This window comes from Athene noctua, chromosome 3, assembly GCF_965140245.1.
Source record: "Athene noctua chromosome 3, bAthNoc1.hap1.1, whole genome shotgun sequence".
NCBI lineage: Eukaryota > Metazoa > Chordata > Aves > Strigiformes > Strigidae > Athene > Athene noctua.
In genome coordinates this window covers 10,205,941-10,225,033 of record NC_134039.1, presented here as the reverse complement: position 1 = coordinate 10,225,033, position 19,093 = coordinate 10,205,941, and the positions used below count along the sequence as shown (strand labels likewise).

The 19,093-nt window shown below is 38.7% G+C and overlaps 1 protein-coding gene across 6 annotated transcripts in view; it reads left to right on the top strand.

Annotated features, from left to right (window-relative positions):
* Positions 1-636: 636 nt before the first annotated feature.
* Positions 637-19,093, top strand: part of WASHC4 (WASH complex subunit 4) — a 41,811-nt gene continuing 23,354 nt past the window's right edge. For 5 of the 6 annotated variants that reach the window (XM_074901932.1, XM_074901931.1, XM_074901933.1 and 2 more), the window contains exons 1-13: positions 637-743; positions 4,695-4,834; positions 5,882-5,935; positions 6,053-6,118; positions 6,298-6,343; positions 8,741-8,808; positions 11,554-11,636; positions 12,697-12,739; positions 13,292-13,395; positions 14,005-14,125; positions 15,649-15,772; positions 15,872-15,999; positions 16,664-16,824. In XM_074901932.1, the coding sequence (XP_074758033.1) occupies positions 683-743; positions 4,695-4,834; positions 5,882-5,935; positions 6,053-6,118; positions 6,298-6,343; positions 8,741-8,808; positions 11,554-11,636; positions 12,697-12,739; positions 13,292-13,395; positions 14,005-14,125; positions 15,649-15,772; positions 15,872-15,999; positions 16,664-16,824 (1,199 nt within the window). In that variant the 5' untranslated portion in view covers positions 637-682. Of the gene's footprint in view, positions 744-4,694; positions 4,835-5,881; positions 5,936-6,052; positions 6,119-6,297; positions 6,344-8,740; positions 8,809-11,553; positions 11,637-12,696; positions 12,740-13,291; positions 13,396-14,004; positions 14,126-15,648; positions 15,773-15,871; positions 16,000-16,663; positions 16,825-19,093 lie in introns of those variants that run through there. The other variant, XM_074901936.1, reaches the window with a different exon arrangement.

Below are 19,093 nucleotides of genomic sequence, written 5' to 3'. Positions count from 1 at the left end.
CGAGCTCCAGGCCCTCCCCAAGGGCTGGGATAGTTCCTCCCACCCACCGCTCCCGTCCTCCAGCATCAGAAACGGGAAGTGCTGCGGGGGTGACACAGTATCGACTGTACCCGTCAGTTTTCCCTCTCCTCAGCGACGTGACAGAGGTGCGATGGACTCGGCCTGGGGCCCTGTTCATCGGAAAAGCTCCCAAAGGCCCCGCGTGTCGGAGGCAGGCCCTGCCTCCCCCAAAGCATCGGCTCAAAGGCGCGGGGCAGTCAAAGCGCGGGCCGAGAGGACTCCGCTCCCTGCCCCACCGCACCTCTGAGGCGACGCTGCCGGCTCCGCGGGGCAGCCCCACCGCCCGCGGCGGTTGCCGCCAGGCTCTCCTCCCGCACCACGGGGCCGAAGCGCGGTGCCTGCTCCCCCCGGCTGCCTTTCTCCGCGCCGACCTTCCCCGCGGGACAGGCGCTTGGCCGCGCCGAGCCGTGAGGCAGCGCCCGGGCGGGAGCGGCGGCGGGGCGGGGCGGGGCGGGGCGGGCGGTGCCGGTGCGCGTGGGGCCGCCCGCCCCGCCTCCCGCTGGCGGATCCGCGCCCCCCCGCTCCGCCCGCCTCCATTTCCCAGAGCGCCGCGCGGGAGCGGGGCAGGAAGTCTCGTGCGCCTGAGTCAGGGCGGGCGGGGCGGCCCCGCCGGGCGCTGGCCATGGCGCTGGACACCCTCTCCCCGGACTGGGACTTCGACCGCCTCGACGACGGCTCGCAGAGTGAGCGCCCGCGGAGGGCGGGGCGGGGGGGGCCGGCGCTCGGCCGGCGGGGCTGCGGCTTGAACCGCCACGGGGGGGTGGAGGCGCGGGCTGAGGAGACCCTGGTCCACACCCGGACCCCTCTCGGCCCCTCACGCCGCTGCGCCCCCCCCGCTGGGAGCGGTAGGGAGGAGGGGAGGGAGGGCGGAGGAGGAAGCAGCTGTGGGAGCCGAGCGGGGTCACCTCCCCCCCCAGCTTCCCTCTCGGACCCTGCCCGGTGCGGGGAGCCGGGCGCTCGCCGCGCCCCTTCCCCCCGCCGCCAGCTGGGTGCTGCTTCTCCTCCGGTCAGGCCTGCGGGGGTGGCCTGTCGCGGTGACCTTTTTTCTCCCACCATTCTCTCCCTTGTCAGAGGTTGTTTGGGGTGGGAGAGCGGCTTTACCAATCCTTCATCCTTTACCCCTCTGGGGAGTCGTCTCCAGTGCCCCCGGTGTGGCAGGGAGGGGGCAGGCAGGCTTGCGTGACTTTCTTTCCTTGCACGAACTGGGCAGGAGGAGCAGATGCTTGTCGTGGTGATGGTGTTTGTTTCCTTCCCGATCCTATTTCGTAGCTCACGAATTTTTGCAGTTGCTTCCTCGGTTAGTTAGAGAAGTCGTATCGAAATTAGTTGTGTGCAGCTTCCGTTGGAAAAGGTTTTCTGGCATGGAGTTGGGTGGTCACTTGCCGTTTCATCCTTAAAAAATAATTAAGACCTTGTGATGGTCAAGTCTTTGACAGTGGGCTTGTGTGTCTGTCAAAATCCACGTTTTTCTCAGCCAGTGGAGGTGACCTACTTTCTAAACAGGGAACATACATGGTTGTCACACTGTAATACACACTGTAAATCGGACTGTGCCAAATTAATTACACCAGGTGTTGCTGTGAAAATGTCACTCGTGGACCAACTGTTTCACATAGAATGTTATCCCCAGGGATGAAACTGTTTATGCCGTATTCATTTTATCTGGATTTCAGTGGAAAGTGAAGCTGTCCTGAGCCAAGATTTTTACTAGTTCTCTAGCTGTGGAATGGAAAACATAGTTTTTACTTAAAATGACAGATCTCCACTAGTTTATCCATGTCATTAAATGCAGCTACAATAACTTTACATGACATAATATGCTTTATTATCACCATCTTGACAGTGAACAAACAGACTGATCTTCTGTTGAGAACAACACACAACATTCTCCTACAGAAAAGTCAAAGAAAAATCCTGTGACTTGAAAAACATTTTTTGCTGTTGTCTGCTTTCTCTTTATATCTATGTCACTAACCCTTAGCAATTATGATGCTCTCAATGGAGGACACAAGATATTAAGTCAGTCTGATTTATTACATTTCTGTCCTAGATATTTATGGATGTAACACTTGCAAATCCTGCTGTGAGAATAAGTCCACTACATATTGATACTGCTGATTTTATGGAAAAAGTTTGGGGATCTGTACTGCTGAATAGATCTCTTGCATTATTCCGATTGTAATGCCTTCATTTTGTCACCTGAGGAGAAACTAAATCAAACTTTATTGTAAGCAGTTTATAACTTATGAAGTACATGTGCTGCTCTGAAGAAAAAGAAGATACTTGCTTTCTGTGATTTCTTTTTCCATGTAAGCCAGTTTGTTTAGGACAAATTTTCTGCATCTTAAAAAGCTTCCCCCAATAACTTATTACCAATTCAACCCTGCCAATCTCTGGCTAGCTAATAGCTTTCACTCTCTCGTCTCTCTAAAATAGTGAGAAATTATTCACCCCTGTCTTTTCTATATGACCAATACAGGGTGGCAGATTGATGGCTATCAATAGTTAAGTATTTGGAAATATTTAATATCAGTTATGTTGAGCTATAGCATTGTTAAAAAAACATCATTTGACTGCTGGGAAGGTGATAGTTTGTGGGTCTCTAGCAGAACACTGGTGCTAGATTTTGAGAAATGTTGCCTGTTTCATAGTGAATTGATTTGAACAGCAGTGCCAATTTCCTACTCTTGTATGACTTGGAAGCTTTTTCTGTTCTTCATATAAAGCTCCAATATCTCAGTCAGTTGCTCTTCTCTTCACTTTTGTGTGAAGGGAGGAGATGGGGTTGTGGGAATACTGCAGCATACCTCTATAATATTGTCTCCATACTCCAAATTTTCTATTGCTAAAGCAGTAAAAAAGCTGACATGGTACTTAGTTAAACTTCATTTTGCAGGGCTCTGAATCTATCACTGGTTTTCTGCAGCAGAGCTTCTAGAAGATGCACTGAAAGGAACCCAAAAGATGAAATTAATTTGATGGAATAGAATAATATGATGATGCAACTCCAGGGCTGCACATCACTGTCTGGAGTGCACATGGCTGATGGAGAGTTTTTTGTTCACTTGCTTCTTATTCATATACATGAAATTCTGTCACCTTATTTTGACAGTGCCTGTGAGCTGTCCAGACTGCAGGTACAAGTAAAAGCCAGTGGCACTAAAGCAGAATTTAGTGTGGGAGTTTACTGTACTTCTTTGGATTAGGCTTTGCAGTCCACGTGCCCTTATGGTTGGCATTGCTGCTGGCTTCAGAGTGGTAGTTTAGAATTAAGGACTTTGCTGCAGTCATTTCTCCTTCTGTCTCAATCTTCCTGTGCATAGTCCTTCTTATCTTTTCCTTATTAATTTGTCCTTATTCATTTTTCACCTTATGCTGGGTGCAGTGTCTCAGCCAAATACTTTCTCCAAAAAAATTTGTGATAATTGATTCAGCAGTGCTCTCCCACTGAAGTAGCCATCAGCTACCATTTGGCTCAGTTATTGGTAATGTGGATGAGTAAGAGATGCAGAAGATGCGGAAATATGCAGAATAAAGTAATATAAGTTTTTGGCTTTCTAGAGCAGCCTACTTGCTGAAATGTGAAAAAGGCGCGTATAAAGCTATGTGAAAGTTGAATTCTTGTTTAGTAAAGTTCAGTTGTTCAGCTGACTTGCATTCTCTTACTTTCTTAGATAATCCTGTTTTCAACAAATAGCAGAAGATCACAAGCTATAAGATTTGTTATCTGATTATGGGGAAGACACTTTGGTCTTCATATGAAAAAGGACTGTACTTCCTTACTATGCATAGAAGCCTTGAGCTGTAGTCATTCATTCTGTAGTTCAGATTATGCAATTTAGTAATTGTATATAATTTGAGGGGGGGAGAAGGGGGAAAGTGTCTTACTGTGGGAAGAAAAAAAGATCAGGATAGTGTAAATGAAACTTCTGTGGACCAACTGTCTTTAGTCTACTTTGCTAATTAATATCACTCTTGGTGTTTGATCAGCTTGAGTGTTGCCTTTTGAACCTACTTGCCCCTAACAGTAGCAGGACAGCTGTGCATTTGAATGACCACGTGCTAAGCAGGAGAAAAGTTCCGCCTGAAGATGTGAATTTGCAAGTGAGGGGAATGATTAAAGGCCATAAACTACCCATGTAATGCTCAGATAACGTACTGAGAGGTATCAGGGAGAGAGGATTGCTACTAATACAACTCAGACAGAAATTAGACACATTGCCTCAAAGTTCTAATAGAATTGTGTATGTACTGGTTCAGCTGATGGGTAGAATCACCTGTTGTGTTATGTTTTCTACAGTCATTTCTTTGCTCAGCATCTTGATGTGGTTAAGTTTTTTAAGATATTAGTTTGAAAATATATGTTAGCTTAAAATACAATTTTCTGCAAACTGCTTAGGTGTTTGATATTCTTTAAGTAGTATTTGGATTTCTTTTAAATGATACTCAGTTGTAGGATTGTTTTTGCACAAATAAGGACTTTGTATTAAAAATGCAGTTGTGTTAAGGAAAAATGCAACAAAATAAGGAACGTACTAAAGCTGAATAGCTACAGATGAAATTTTTAATAGAATTTTTGATATTGCAGTTTACTGAACAGTCTGTAAAATTGTACGAATGTTATCAATTCTCAGAAATTCATGCTGAAGTGCAGTTGAAGAATTACGGAAAATTTCTTGAGGAATATACATCTCAGCTGAAGAGAATTGAAGATGCTTTGGATGACTCTATTGGAGATGTTTGGGACTTCAGTCTTGACCCCATTGCATTAAAGGTCTTCATATATTTAATATTCATTGCAACTGTTATTTTCCTGGTTCCTCCTTCCCTCAGAAGTAAAAGCTTGATGCATTTATGCTCTTAAAAATATTGATTTCTGTGTTTGAGAAACCTATCCAATGCTATTTTAATTATCAAGTAATTAATAAATTCGTACATAAGATATTTTTGTATTATTCCTTTCCAGTCTTTTGGATACTAGTGGAATTTAAATGAATCTGTAGTATTTTGTGTGTTGAGAAGGCTGATTTCAGCAAACTTCTTCCCCGTGGGTGTCGGTGTTTTTATCCGGGGGGGTTGAGGTGCCAGAAGAGCTCACTAATAGGTGTATAAAGGCAGAGCAAACTGTGTGTATTTGTAGTTGTGTTTTGACTTAATGGCCTTGTTATTTTCTGTCCTCCAGAGGTGGCTGTTTCCTTGGTCATAAATTCTCTGTCCTCTCTGGAGAATTATTTTTTTTTTTCTCTTCACTGAATTTGCAGACATCGTTTAAAAGCACTTTTGTTACTATATGGAACTTGTCTGTGCTGAGGGTGCACTCTCAGTCATCATCTGTCTGAGTAATTTGAATAAATTATCAGTAGGTCCACCACAGTGCTGGATGTATATGAACTAGCCAATATCATGGCTGACTTCAGTACAAAATGTCAGTGCCAGCATACAGATACACATTATGCATTCTGTTTCCTGCATTTGGGATTCTTAATTCATGTTTTAGGTTTCCTGAGCTGTTTTTCTACATGCTTCATAATAACCATGCTTTTGCTTTCCAAGTTTTGTAAGTAAATTGTTGTAAATGCTGTATAGTATACCTAGTTATTTGATTTTCTGCTTAGAGTGAAAGGAAAGATTTTTCCATGTAAATGTGAAGAGCTGAGGTATCCTGCAGCATAGGTTGCCATTGTTGCGCAATTATTGTTCTCTTATTACTGACCCTATTTGAGATTAAACTGTGGGGAGGGAATACCTAGTTGGGTAAATGTGTTTTTTACCAATATTTTCTAAAGTTATTTGTTTGTTTTGTTTTTTTATTTTATTTTAGCTTTTGCCATACGAACAGTCCTCCCTATTGGAGCTCATAAAGACAGAAAACAAGGTAAGTGCTGTATGCTTAAAAAAACTAAAAAATAAAGTTATTCTAGCTAAACCTAAGCCTTCTAAATGTGAATCTATTTATAATCTCTGTGGTTTTTTTCCCCCCCTTTGAGTCTAGGTTCTAAACAAAGTAATAACTGTGTATGCTGCTCTTTGCTGTGAAATCAAGAAGTTAAAATATGAGGTAAATCTGTTTTTTTTTTTTTTTTATTACTATGTATGAAAATGTTTGCAGATTGGCAAACTGATATATAGATTTATTCTTTAGCAGTAAAGAAACAAGATACGATGTCTAAATAATTTTTGTAGCATGATTACATATATCCTATTTATTAAAAAACAAATTTCTGCTTTTGTTGTTAGGCAGAAACTAAATTTTATAATGGCCTCTTGTTTTATGGAGAAGGAGGTAAGTAGCTCCCTTTACTGTAAAAGTTTGTAGTTTTGTTATTGCTTCAGGTTGTATTAAATGCTACAATAAGTGTAACTTTATAATACAGATACATGCATTCTTTGTATCTTTGACCAATGAATACCAACTAATGGACTTTGAGGTTATAGGGATATGTGTTAGTGTCTTGTAACTGTCCCGAGTTAGCTCAAGTCACCAAGATTTACCTGTAAAGCCCCATTACTTGCAGTGTTATATTAACAGGAAGTTTTGTTGCAGCCTTATTTACATGGGAAGTAGGGAGTATGGGCTGTTGATGTTGTATTAAACGTTTAACTTACAGCTTATATACTGTAGGTGCTGTTTTTCAGAGTATGATGTTGAAAACCTATTTTTCACAGTAAATACAGCCTAAACCAACTTACAGCCTATTGGGACTAGATTTTATATTTGTTGTTGTAAAATGATAAATCTGTAATTTGATTGTAATAAAACCATTAAAAAAATCACTTGGATCAAGTCCTGCCTACTTTTACTTCTGCAATCATTTGTTCCAAGAGAAGCTGCAGTGTGTTAGTGTCACCTGTCCTTCAAGTGCAGGTACTAGTACTCATATGACTGTTTAGACCATGGCATAACAATGGGACATAAGTGATTGTAAGTCAGTTCAGTTGACAAATCATGAGCAGTTTTAAATGAAAGCTGCTTTTTGTCTCTGAGTTAAACTGGTAACTCCTCCAAAGGATTGGTCTTAAGCTTCCACCTTAAAGGATGCTAGTCTGGGAATAAGCACGCATCTTGGTCCTGAGGACTGAATATATTAATGAGTTGATTTAGAGACATACCACCTACTTTAGTTTTCTATTTCAGAAATTTGAGAGAAAGAGAAGGCCTTTTCATAGTAGTCTTATACAAGGACTTTTAAAAAGTTTTTCAAGAGCCTTGACTGTGACAGAATTGGGGAATGTGCAATCTTTGAGCTGGGGACTGCTTATCATTCTTTTAAGTGCTGTATTAGTAGACTGTTGTGGTTCAGATAAGGAATGTGAAAAAGTGTGGGTTGGTGTTTCTTCTTTTTTTTTTTTTCTTAGCAGATTCACACTTCTTATCAGACATGGTTTTAAATATCTTTAAAGAAAGTGATATGCTGCCAAAACAATACTAGGGGATCCCTGAAAAATTCTCCATGTCTCTAGCATGAAAAATATCAGATTAACATATTACAGCAGCAGTTTGTCCCTGACGTGTCTGCAGGGAATGCTTGAGAATGGCAGGAACTGAGAGGTCAGCCTTCTGTGTGTATAGGTAGGAATGCAGAAATTTAGGTTCTGCACTTCAGTATCACTCCTTGTAGCGTCTGCTTTGATAACAGCAAGCTTGCTTACTTAGAACAGCTGGCAAAGGCTGGCTTGAGGATGGTTGAAATTTAAACAAATACTCTGCTGGCCTTTTTCTTCTGTGTAAGTAACACAGGGCTACTCTAATTTTAGTTAGTTGGATAGGGGTTTCTTGGACATACACTAACACGAGTAAAGGTTATATAAAATGTGTAAAGGGGAAGCATGCAATATTTAGAATCTTGTCTCAGAGCTCCATCTTACAGAAGTATGAAGATTCCTTTAGTCTCTGGTGACTGCTCTGAAAGAACTTATTTTATGAAGCAATAAGGCCTGCAGTTTTTATGTAGGTAAACTTGCAATTGTAAGCCATTTTTGCTCAGAGTGGCCCTGTAGAAAAATCTCAAGTCTAGAGCATTAACCTGTCAACACATTAAAAAGCCTGTATTTTGTCAGGAGGTATTACAGCTGCTCCAGCTGACTGGAACAATTTGGCACTGGTGATGGAATTACTGTATTTCATAGATCCTGTTAGTGTACTTTGTCACACAAGTAATTCTTTGAAACTATGGTGATGAGCCAGTTCTGTTGTGCAGGATGATATGTAGGGAAAAAAAAAATAATTCTTGAGGAAATGTTATGCTACACAGCTTTTTCTTCTGATTAATGATGTAGTATATTCTTTCAGTAAATAATTACCAGTGAATGTGCCTTGCAATATAAATACCTAGTGTTTTCATACAAACTTAAAAAAGGAAACTTTTGTATAACATTGCATTATATATATGCCTTTAAAGAATTACATTTCATATTCTTTATTTTATTCCAGGTGATGGAAACTTTTTTCCTGTTTTGTGTCTAATTTATAAACAATGTAATTTTTAATGAGAAAAACTTCAAAAATAAATAAGCCCAGTTAGGAAAGCAAAATTAAAAGTTTTTAATGCTCTGTCAGTATGCTTATAATAGTGAGTTCTGCATGTATGACAAACAAATGTCTTGGAGGGCAAGCTTCAATGTTAATTTTACAGGTGTAAAACAGGCTTTTAAAAGTGGTGACAAATGTTTGTCTTTTAAGCCACAGATTCCAGCATGGTGGAGGGAGATTGCCAAATACAGATGGGAAGATTTGTTTCTTTCTTGCAGGTAGAGTATGTTTTGATATTTTTTTTGACAGCAATTATAATCTTAATTTTACTTGCAAAGTAGATTTAACAGTCTGCAGTATCCTGTTTGCATCTTGCTGAAAGGCACTGTAGTCATTTGATATATTACTGTGTTTTGCCTGCAGATCTGTCACAACCAGCTGACAGATCACACTTTGATTTATTTTTTTATACTTTTCTAAAACTCTGGAAGTCTAGTGAAAGACAAAATTACAGTGTGTGTAATCATTGCGCAAAGAAATAAGAATTTATTTAAGAAAATTTCGGTAAGAGAAGGTAAATTGGGGTTGTTTCATTTGATGGTAAAGTTAGATACCTATTTTTATGATTTTGATTGGTAGGTTTCAGTTTTCACTGAACATTGGGAATGGATTAATTGTTTATACATCTTCTTTAGCTGATAGAAGAGAGCAAAATTATAACATGTACCTGGAAGAAATTGCTTGTGCTTCACTCAGACTTTCAGGGAAGAACACTAATTTCTTATACAGTTTGGTTGTTATCAGGGTCCTTTGCATGAAAACAGGATCTGTGTTTCTTCTGAGGATTTCCTGTGCTCTTGGATTTCAGTCTACTGTGGAATTGTTTTGTCTTTATAGTATAAGTGACTGTCCTGTTCCCAAAAACGTTTCTATTTTTATGCAATATTGCTTGTAATGAAATATCTTTGTTGAAATAGAGACTATAAAGGAAGCTTCCACAATGTTCAAACAAATTCTAGTTTAACAAAGGTTATAAATCCTGTTCTTGCTGTAGAGTAGCATGACAGTAGTCATTTACTGAGTCACATGTTGAATCCTATAGGAAGTTGTTTCTCAAGATCTTTTACCATGCCCAAGTGCAGTTAGTTATTAGAATATCTTGGTTTGTTTTTTTTCCCCTCAATTTTTAAGCTTTTCATCCTATCAACTTTGTGAGTTTCATTGTTTATCCTCTCTTTCTTTATGAGCAGATTTTTTAGAAGACATTTTAGTGGTTCTGAAATGGTGCTACCCTATGCTTGTGTCTTTCAAACCCTTTTTTTTTCCCTGCCTGAGTGCACTGCAATCCCACTCTGCAGAACAAGATTGTTTATTTATGTGCTGATGTGTATGTGAGGCAAACACTACACAAAAATATAGAAAGTGGGGTCACAACCCATACTGCTATGTAAGCTATTATGGCTTGCTGATTGTTGAGCAACTTTGGAAGAAGGGAGATGTAGAATGTTGCCCCAAAGGGAGGGTTACTATGCTAACAAGTGTGTATTGCTTTGGGTAAAGCTATGAGGAAAACATTTTTCTTATTGAGTCTGTTCCTTTTCAACTGTTGTGTTCCCCTAAATCCACTCAGTAGTAGTCTATCTCCTTAGACTGGGGAATGCTGCGCTGGTTAATGTTAGAAGTGTATCCCCAAAGGTGGTGTGAAAATATGAATGAAAATGACAAAAGAGGTGAAATGTTGCTTTCATAGAGCTAATGTCCATGTATTGGTTTATTGGCTCTTTTGAGTTCAGGATTTCTTGATTAACTAGATGTAATAGCCTCAAATTTACTGTGTCAAAAGCGTTCTTTTTTAAATTACCAGAATAATGCTGTGAAACACTAGTTAGGTACTCTTGATCCTGCAGAAGTCAGTGTATTTGAAGAACTCTAAAATTATAATCTTGTCTGTATTATGTAGCAGTTTATATGCATGTGCTGTTAAATTGGACTATTTCCTGGAAGTTTTAAAATGGTAGCTGGTGCCCCTTCCCCAGGAAACGATCTCATTTGTCTGTTAAACCATTCCTCTTCAATCCGTTAGCTTGTGTCAGCTGCATTTGCTAGAGCAATAAAAGTATAAGAAGTAATGACACTTTTATGTTTTGCAAAAATCGGTGACTAATAGAAGGCAGAAGCCCAAATAAGATCTATTTTTGATGGAGGGGAAGACAGAATTCAGCTGTTAGCCAGTCTCCTGGCAGGAATGGCAGGCTAGCTGGTTATCCAGTGTGGGCTGTCTGCTATGAAGCCATCTGTGTGCTGACTGGCTAGACTCATCACATGCTGACTTTTCCTTGATGGGATTATAGGGTGAATTAATGAGCAAATATCATTGCAGTTAAGGGAGACTCAAGATCCATTTATCCTGTTGCTCAAGGAATGCCTTGTTAAAATTAATTATAAAAATTAAGATAGTCCTTTATGCGGTCAAAGCTGCTCTGTTCTTACTCATTTTGTACTATGTAACTGAGCTCAAGTTCTGCTTTAGTCAAGCATGCCTCTCCAAGACATTGTCTTGTTTTTTTGAAAGTGTTATTCTGTGCTTTAGCACTCTTACAGTAGGTCCAGACTTCTGTGTTAATTTCTAATTTGAATTCAGCTGCTGCCAGCTCCCAGAGTGTGACTCTTGGATCTAGTGGGGAAAGGCACAGCCTTTGCTGTCAGGGATATTCTCTCTGCAAGTACTTGGATGCTGTTGTCAAGTCACTTCTTACTGTCTTTAATAAATTGAACCAATAGTATAAATAGTCCAAGTTGTATTGGAACTCCTGTTCGGTAGCTTCTTAGCTTAGTCCCAGATCCTTTTTCAGAGCTGTTAGTAGGATGTTTTCCACCCTGCTGTAGGTCTATCCACTGGATTAGAAATGTAGCTGGAGCTTGTGCTGCAAGTTCAGTGGTTAATGTTCAGTGTTTTGGATGTAATGACAACTTGTGTATGAGGGTCTGTACATATATATGCGTTTTATTTTCTTGTATTTCAGGAGCTGTCTTGCTTTGTTACCCGATGTTATGAAGTGGTGGTGAATGTAGTGCATCAGTTGGCTGTTCTCTATACCAGCAACAAGTAATTATTCCCTAAAATGCTACGTTGTTTTTATGTAGTTAAACAAACGTATAAAATATGTTCTAAGGCATGGTCACTTTTGGAATATTGTTGTCTAGAGATACGGAGAATGCTTTGCTGTGCAAGTTTGGGCTTCATAAACTGTTACAGAAGTGGATTTGTTTTATTTTTAGATAAGATGGTGCTTTTATATATTGAGATGCAAATTTTTTTTTGTCATTTTTTGATAGCATTGATGTTTCAGAGGCATTTAGTCTTTATGATTAAAAGATACCATTACTCTTTCATCCTTGCTTTGTTTGAGAGAGGGATTCCCTCTGACTGATAGAGTGGATACCAGTAGCTTCAGAAACTTAAAAATCAGATTACTTCCACAGTCTGTTTTAAATATGTAAATTGTGGTATATATTCCTCAGAGCAACCATGGTTTTAAGCCCTGAAGTTGAGCTTAGTAAGGGCTGTGGGATTTAGCTCCTCTGAAAACTACGAAGAGAGTTTAACTCTGAATAGAATAGTTGGGTTTAGCTATAAATGTAACTGCAGGGCTTGTGATTACTTCTGCCTCCCCCAACCCAGGTAGGATAGCATCATTCTTCACCATTTTATTTGTTGTTTTCATTTTTGCCTTGTACTACAGCACAAGGTAGGCTTTCTGTAGGGTGCTGAATGAACAAGGCTGGATGTGTAGCTTGAATCAAGTCATGTTCAATATGTGAAGTGATTTTTGTACTTTTGGGCCACAAGGCTGGATGTATCAAGACTACTTGCTGGTTTTATAACTGAATTGTGAATTGCCAATACACACCTGAATACAGTCAGTGGTTTGAACCAGTCTCATGCTGTACGTTTAAAAACGCAGTATTAAATTTGATCATAGCACACAGATTTCACATAGCATATACTTTTAATCAGATTTTGAGGTTCTTTTGTTTTCTGAAGTTACTATGTTAATGAAGAAAAATGTACCCCGGGAAACAAAGAACACACCATGATACAGAATTGATAAATATGCCCTGTTCTAAGGATTAAAAAGGCATTAAAATATTTATTTTATTTACAGGAATGCACCTAAAATTATAGAGACATCTGGAGTTCATTTTCAGGTGGGAATGATTTGGGACCTGTTTGCTTATGTTAGTATATGTATGTCTTGATGATTAATCCTGAGAAAAGCAGCAAAAAAGTGAGTTGCAAGTACAACTTTCAATCTGGAATCTTCTTTAAAGGTTTTAATTTGTTAATTGGCTTTTTCTGATCTTTATGTGGAAAGGACTGGTATCTCCATGTCTTCATATTCTAGCTTTCTTAGCTGAAAAGTGTTTGCATGCTCCCTTATTGTGTGCAATATGTGCTTCTGCATGTAGAATATTTTAAAAATTCTACCCTTAAAGTTGAAATACATCAGTGAACTTAGAGGTGCCTGCATGCAAACGAATTCCTTATGTCACTACAAAATACTAACTCTTAAATACTTTAATATATACTTTAATACTAAGTCTTTAAGCTACCAAATGAAGACATCTCTGATTTAGCTCTCTAGCTGATGTGTTGTTGGCTGACAATGTATTGAAAGGAACTGGAAGTTTATATGCCATGCATGACTGCAATAAAGGTTTTAATAACTATAATACTTTTTTTTAAAAAAAAAAAAACAGGCAATGTACGAGCATCTGGGAGAGTTGCTCACAGTCTTAATCACTCTGGATGAAATAATTGACAATCATGCCACTCTGAAAGATCACTGGACCATGTATAAGAGGTGTGTTTCCGAAGGTGTGAAAAACACTCCAACAACATAACAGATAAAAGCATATGCATGTGTCTTTGTTCTAAGAAAGTCACTGTGGGAACATGGATTTTGGTAGTCCTGAGAATTTTCCAGAAATCTCAATGAAGAGCAAGGCTAAGTTCTCGCGGTGTACTTCTAACAACACCAGTAAGTTTTTAAAGTGCTGAATGTGACATTTGCAATACACGGTAAGCAGCTTGAGTAATAGTTGGTGGGGTTTAGAATACATTCAATAAGAAATCTAATTTTGTACAGAACTGATATAAGACTATACCTATCCATACTGATGGGCATAAGTAAGAATGCTATCTTAAGTAAAAGCTGAAGAGTCAACAATTATAAAGGTAGTTAAATGAGCGGAAAAATAACTGTTTTGTTGAAAACCTAAAAAAAGGGAGTTAATCAAATGCAAATGGATTATACAGACCTAGTGGGTTTTGTTGTTTTTAATTCTACAGTTGCTGCTGGGCATGGATGTGGGCAATTAAAATCTATTGTCAAAATAGTACAGGATATGATAAAACTGTTAGCATGTTTTAATTGTGTTGTATGTATGGGTTCCACACATACTCCTTACAGGCTGCTAAAATCTGTCCATCACAACCCGTCTAAGTTTGGCATTCAAGAAGATAAACTGAAGCCATTTGAAAAGCTGCTGTTAAAACTGGAATGCCAGTTACTTGATGGAATGATATTTCAGGTAATGAAATTAATGTTCCCCAGTATGATAGAGGAAACTATTACATTAAGGTGACACTCTTTTTAGAATGACTTCCTTGTTTGTTTTTATTTTGTTTTATTCTAGATACAGTGATGTGTGAATTTGGTTCTTGCATCTGTGCATGGGGGAGGGAAAAAAAAAAAGGCTCTATTGTAAGATCATTTCTTGCTCTTCTCATGTGCTAGAACTGTGCCAGACTTTGAATGGTAGCACGTAATGCTTGCTGCTTTGCAGAATTAAAGAAACAAACAACTTGGCATTAGGACTATGTATTAACAGGGAATCTGTTTTTCATTATGAACTGTAATAGTGGGCAGACTTACATAGCATAGGTCCACTTTGTTTTGGCTGCAAGTTAAAGTCTCCTCAGTAATCTTCAAAATAAGTCGTGTGACCTTTTGTAATATACTTTGTCTCATTCCTGGCATACAGGACAGGGAGCTGTCATTAGGTACAACTTGAGTGGTGTATACCCCTGAAACGTAAAAATGTACAGGCTGATGAGAAGGATTATTCCTTTTTCAATACAGCTAATGTAAATGTATTCATACAAGAAGCCACCGTTTTTTAGGAAAGTGTGTGTTTGAGACCCTGAAATCGAATATTGTGGCATAATGGGCAGAGGATAACATTGCTGAATCTGGTCACAGCAAAGTTGATTGAACAGGACTATTGTTCAGTTCTTACTGTTACATCTTAAGTGACACAGGAAGAAGGTTTTGCTGTGTAGAAACCTACAAAAGGGAAATTGTAGATGAATAATTAAGCCCAATTTGGCTTATTTTTCAAAGGACATTGCTACCAGCTATCCATTTTTCATCTTACATTTCTCTAGTTTTGCATTAGTACAGAGACTTCATTATATGTTTGAGACATCAGTGGGATTTGTCTGGTATTCATTCAGAAACCTTTCCTTCCTGTCCTGCCAACACCTGTTCCTAACAAAAATACATGAAAAATATTCTTAAATACAATTCCATTAGAGACTTAGCTAATATCTTTAGAAAATCTGAAGTGGATGTTTATTTTTTTATTACTGTATGGGTTTTGGTGATTATTTTTTTTTTTTTAAACTGCCACTAGTGGTGTGGGGTTTTATGCTACAAGTTCACAAGCCACAGTCTGCAAGCAAACTTGCATGATAATATTGTTTAGTTAATGGATACTTTGTAACATATTATAATGTAGTAATGCAAATAAGCATCTACCTTCTTATCACTAGCACATCAAGTGGTTTCTTTAAAAATGCCCCTTAACAGAAATGTGAAGTAAATAAACTGGTTTTTTGAATGTTGGGTATGAGAGGGGTTTTTAGTGTTTTCTGTTGTTATATTAAATAATTAAGCGTAGTTAAAAATATGTTGTGAAGTTTAAGATTAACTTCAGATTAATCTTAAATCAGTGTGCTCCTGTAGTGTTCTTCTGTTGCAAAATCAGTATTATTTTAAGGTCTGAAATTCATGGCATTATCACTATGCTTTCTTCTTTTCCTTTTTGCTCAGGCCTGTATAGAGCAACAATTTGATTCTGTAAATGGTGGAGTGTCAGTGTCAAAGAACAGCACATTTGCTGAAGAATTTGCTCATACTCTTCGCACAGCTTTTGCAAATGTTGAAGCCAAACTTGGTAATGCAAGCTCATGATTGTTTTGCCAGCTTTACTGGTTCTGAAATGGTTTGTATTGTTTATCTGGGAGCACACATCAAAAAAGGTGTATTTCTGCAGGTGAACCTTCAGAAATTGACCAGAGAGATAAATATGTGGGCATCTGTGGCCTCTTTGTACTGCATTTTCAGATTTTTCGGACCATAGACAAGAAATTTTACAAGTCATTGTTGGATGTCTGTAAAAAGGTGAATGCTTTATTTTTTTTGTCAGTAATTAAGAAGTGAAAAATATTTTTAGTAACGAAGTAGATAACTTTCTTAGTTGCATAGTATAGCATGGACTTGGGAGAAGAAAGGTCGCGATTTCCCAAACCAAGTCAGAAAGTAGAATTAAGATTTTTCTACTCTTTATAATTCTACCCCCTCCCATTTTCTCTTAAAGATGGTCTAAAGCCTGTGCACTCACTTAGCAGCAAGGTAAAATAGCTTGAAATTACCATTAATATGTTTAGTCTCAAGATTAATTTGGCAGTAGGGACAAAAAATTGTTTGAGTTACAAGTATTGTGGGACAGAATAAATGCTGTGGATTTTGACCTTGGCTATAAGCATGTATTTTGAAAGACATCTAAGCCTAAAGTTGCTTGGGGCTTTTTCATATCAGATGGTATTAAGAAATTATTATTCTCTAATACTTACGTAGAATCAATTACAGTGATAACTCTGTCTATAGTGTTCTTAGTGGACCTCTAGGGGAGAAACCTCTTTTAACATAAAGGCAGAAATAAACTGAATTGTATGTTATGGTTCAAAAGAGGCGTAAGAAGCATGCATGGTGGCATAGTACATGTTGTAGTCACGTTTATTGCCACTTTGTAGTATTTTCCCCCTTTTATTTCTCCCCCCTCCAGGTACCAGCCATCACATTAACTGCAAATATTATCTGGTTTGCTGACAACTTCCTGATTCACAAGATACCGGCTGCTGCCAAACTTCTGGACAAGAAAAGTATTCATGCAGTTAAAATGCAAAGGGAGAACTTTTTACTGCAGAAGGCACAGTCACTTACCAAGTATGCTTCCTGAATACTGCTTCATGATGCTGTTTGGCATATAGCTTATAAAGACATGTGTTTCTTCATTCAATGTGCTGTTGCTCAGTGATGTTAAATCAACTTTTCCACTGCACTACAGCAATATGTGTGTGTTAGTGTGGCTGAAAAAGTGTGGGTCAGAATTAAGCTTTTTTTCATGTCATGCTTTCAGAAGAGTGTATTATTACATTATAACACCAAAATAAGGGTTCCTGGCAGTTCTAAATATTTGATTGCTTCAGTTATTTCTATTTCCATGCTTTCAACTTCCTTTTTTCTTAAACTAGTGTCTAGTAACCTGAGCTGCTTTGTTTTCTGTTAGGGATCTCTGCTTTCTGTGTGTTTATGGAGGTAAGTTGCTAGTAGGCTTGTAGAGGACTTTTTTTTCCTCTGCTTTGTGATGATACTTTCTCTGCAAGTGTTTCTTTCTTTATGACTGTTCCAATTGCTTGTTTAATGGTCCTTGAAATTATCTGTATTTGAAAAGGCTGCTCTTGTTTTCTGCTCTGCATGTAGTTTGCAGGTCATTTCCTTCTCCAAGTTCTTTCTAGAATATGTTTAAAGATGAGTTGGAATTTTTTGTAGTTGTCAGTCTTATGAACCATATGTGCTGCACTGTACAGGGTGATAATAGGGCTAAGATTTCTGTTTATATTGCAGACCAAACCAAGGAGATAGAAAATGGAGTCTGTGGAATAGAAGTAAAAGCTTACATTTTGCAGGTTGTTTTCCAGCCCTGTATGCAAGCTGCCAGAACTGGCTTGGAGAGGGGGAAAGCAACTTCATGCCTACATCAGCCTCTGGCAGAATATTTTCACTACTGCCCTGTTTCTGTTTCCATCCATCTCTTTCTGGTCTGCGTGCTACATCCACAGGAAGATTCGAGAGCTCTGACTGAATTCTTTTGTGGGTTTTAATTCGTGGATGGAACATAATTGCACTGCTGCTTTGTTTTTGGTCTTGGGCACTGGTACAAGTCATGTTTTGCAGCTCTTAAAATTAAGAAAAGGTTGAAAAAAATATCTAGGTATTCACTGACATTTCATAGAATCATTTAGGTTGGAAAAGATAACTTTAAGAGTCCAACCATAAACCTAACACTGCCAAACCCATCACTAAACCATGTCCCTAAGTGTGACATCTACAGGTCTTTTAAATACTTCCAGGGATGGTGATTTAACCACTTGCAGTGGATCAGGCTGCCCAGGTTTGATAACCCTTTCTGTGAGAAATTTTTCCTAATAGCGAATCTGAACTTCCCATGGCACAACTTGAGGCCATTTCCTCTTGTTCTATTGCTTGTTACTTGGGAGAAGAGACCCACGCCCACCTCGCTACAACCTTCTTTCAGGTAGTTGTAGAGAGCAGTAAGGTCTCCCCTGAGCCTCCTTTTCTCCAGACTAAACACCTCCAGCTCCCTTAGCTGTTCCTCATAGGTCTTGTGCTCTAGACCCTTTACCAGCTTCGTTGTCCTTCTTTGGACACGCAATTCTGAGGATATTGTACTAAATATTGTAAGAAAATCCATCTGCTGATTTGAATTCTGCCAATAACTTTTTCTTGCTTTTTTACAAATTCTTGCACTGCCTTTGATAATTGGACTGTTGCCTTAAATATGAGTAGTCTTCAAAGTATAATTTTTGATGTCATAATTAATGACCTGAATACATTCCTGCTCTAACTGCTACAGCAAATAGTATTGCAGTGTCACAATTCTGTAGTATGGAAAAAAACCAGCAGTTTTGAAAGTGAACTCTATTGAAACAATTACGACTAGTGTAATCAAAACAGTTCAACTTCTGGAGAACTGTTACTGAAGATCAGTTCAGTCTGGCATTGATGTAATGACAAGTTCTGTGTGTATGTATATAACAAAAATCCAGACTTGGAGGGGAAAAAAATTAACATCAGTGTAGGACTCTTGTCTAGTGTTTAAAAGCATTTTCTAGAAGTTTTTAATTTTTTAATTTAAAGTACACTATATGTACTGCTAAGAGGGACACTTGTTCTGTTGAAAAATAGATGATTTTGACTCTTTGGGGTATGCTTGTACAGATACAATTGGCAGACTAACTAATCCTTACCTGTAGAGAAATAAAATGTAAATGAGTATGAGGTTCTGATACTTTTGGGAATAGAGAGTTACTGTTTTGGGGACTGAATACTTAACATATTTCCCTTGCAAGAATTTAAGCTTTGGAAAGAGAAAAGAAAATCGTCATAGTCGTCTTATTTGAAGTGAGCAGCA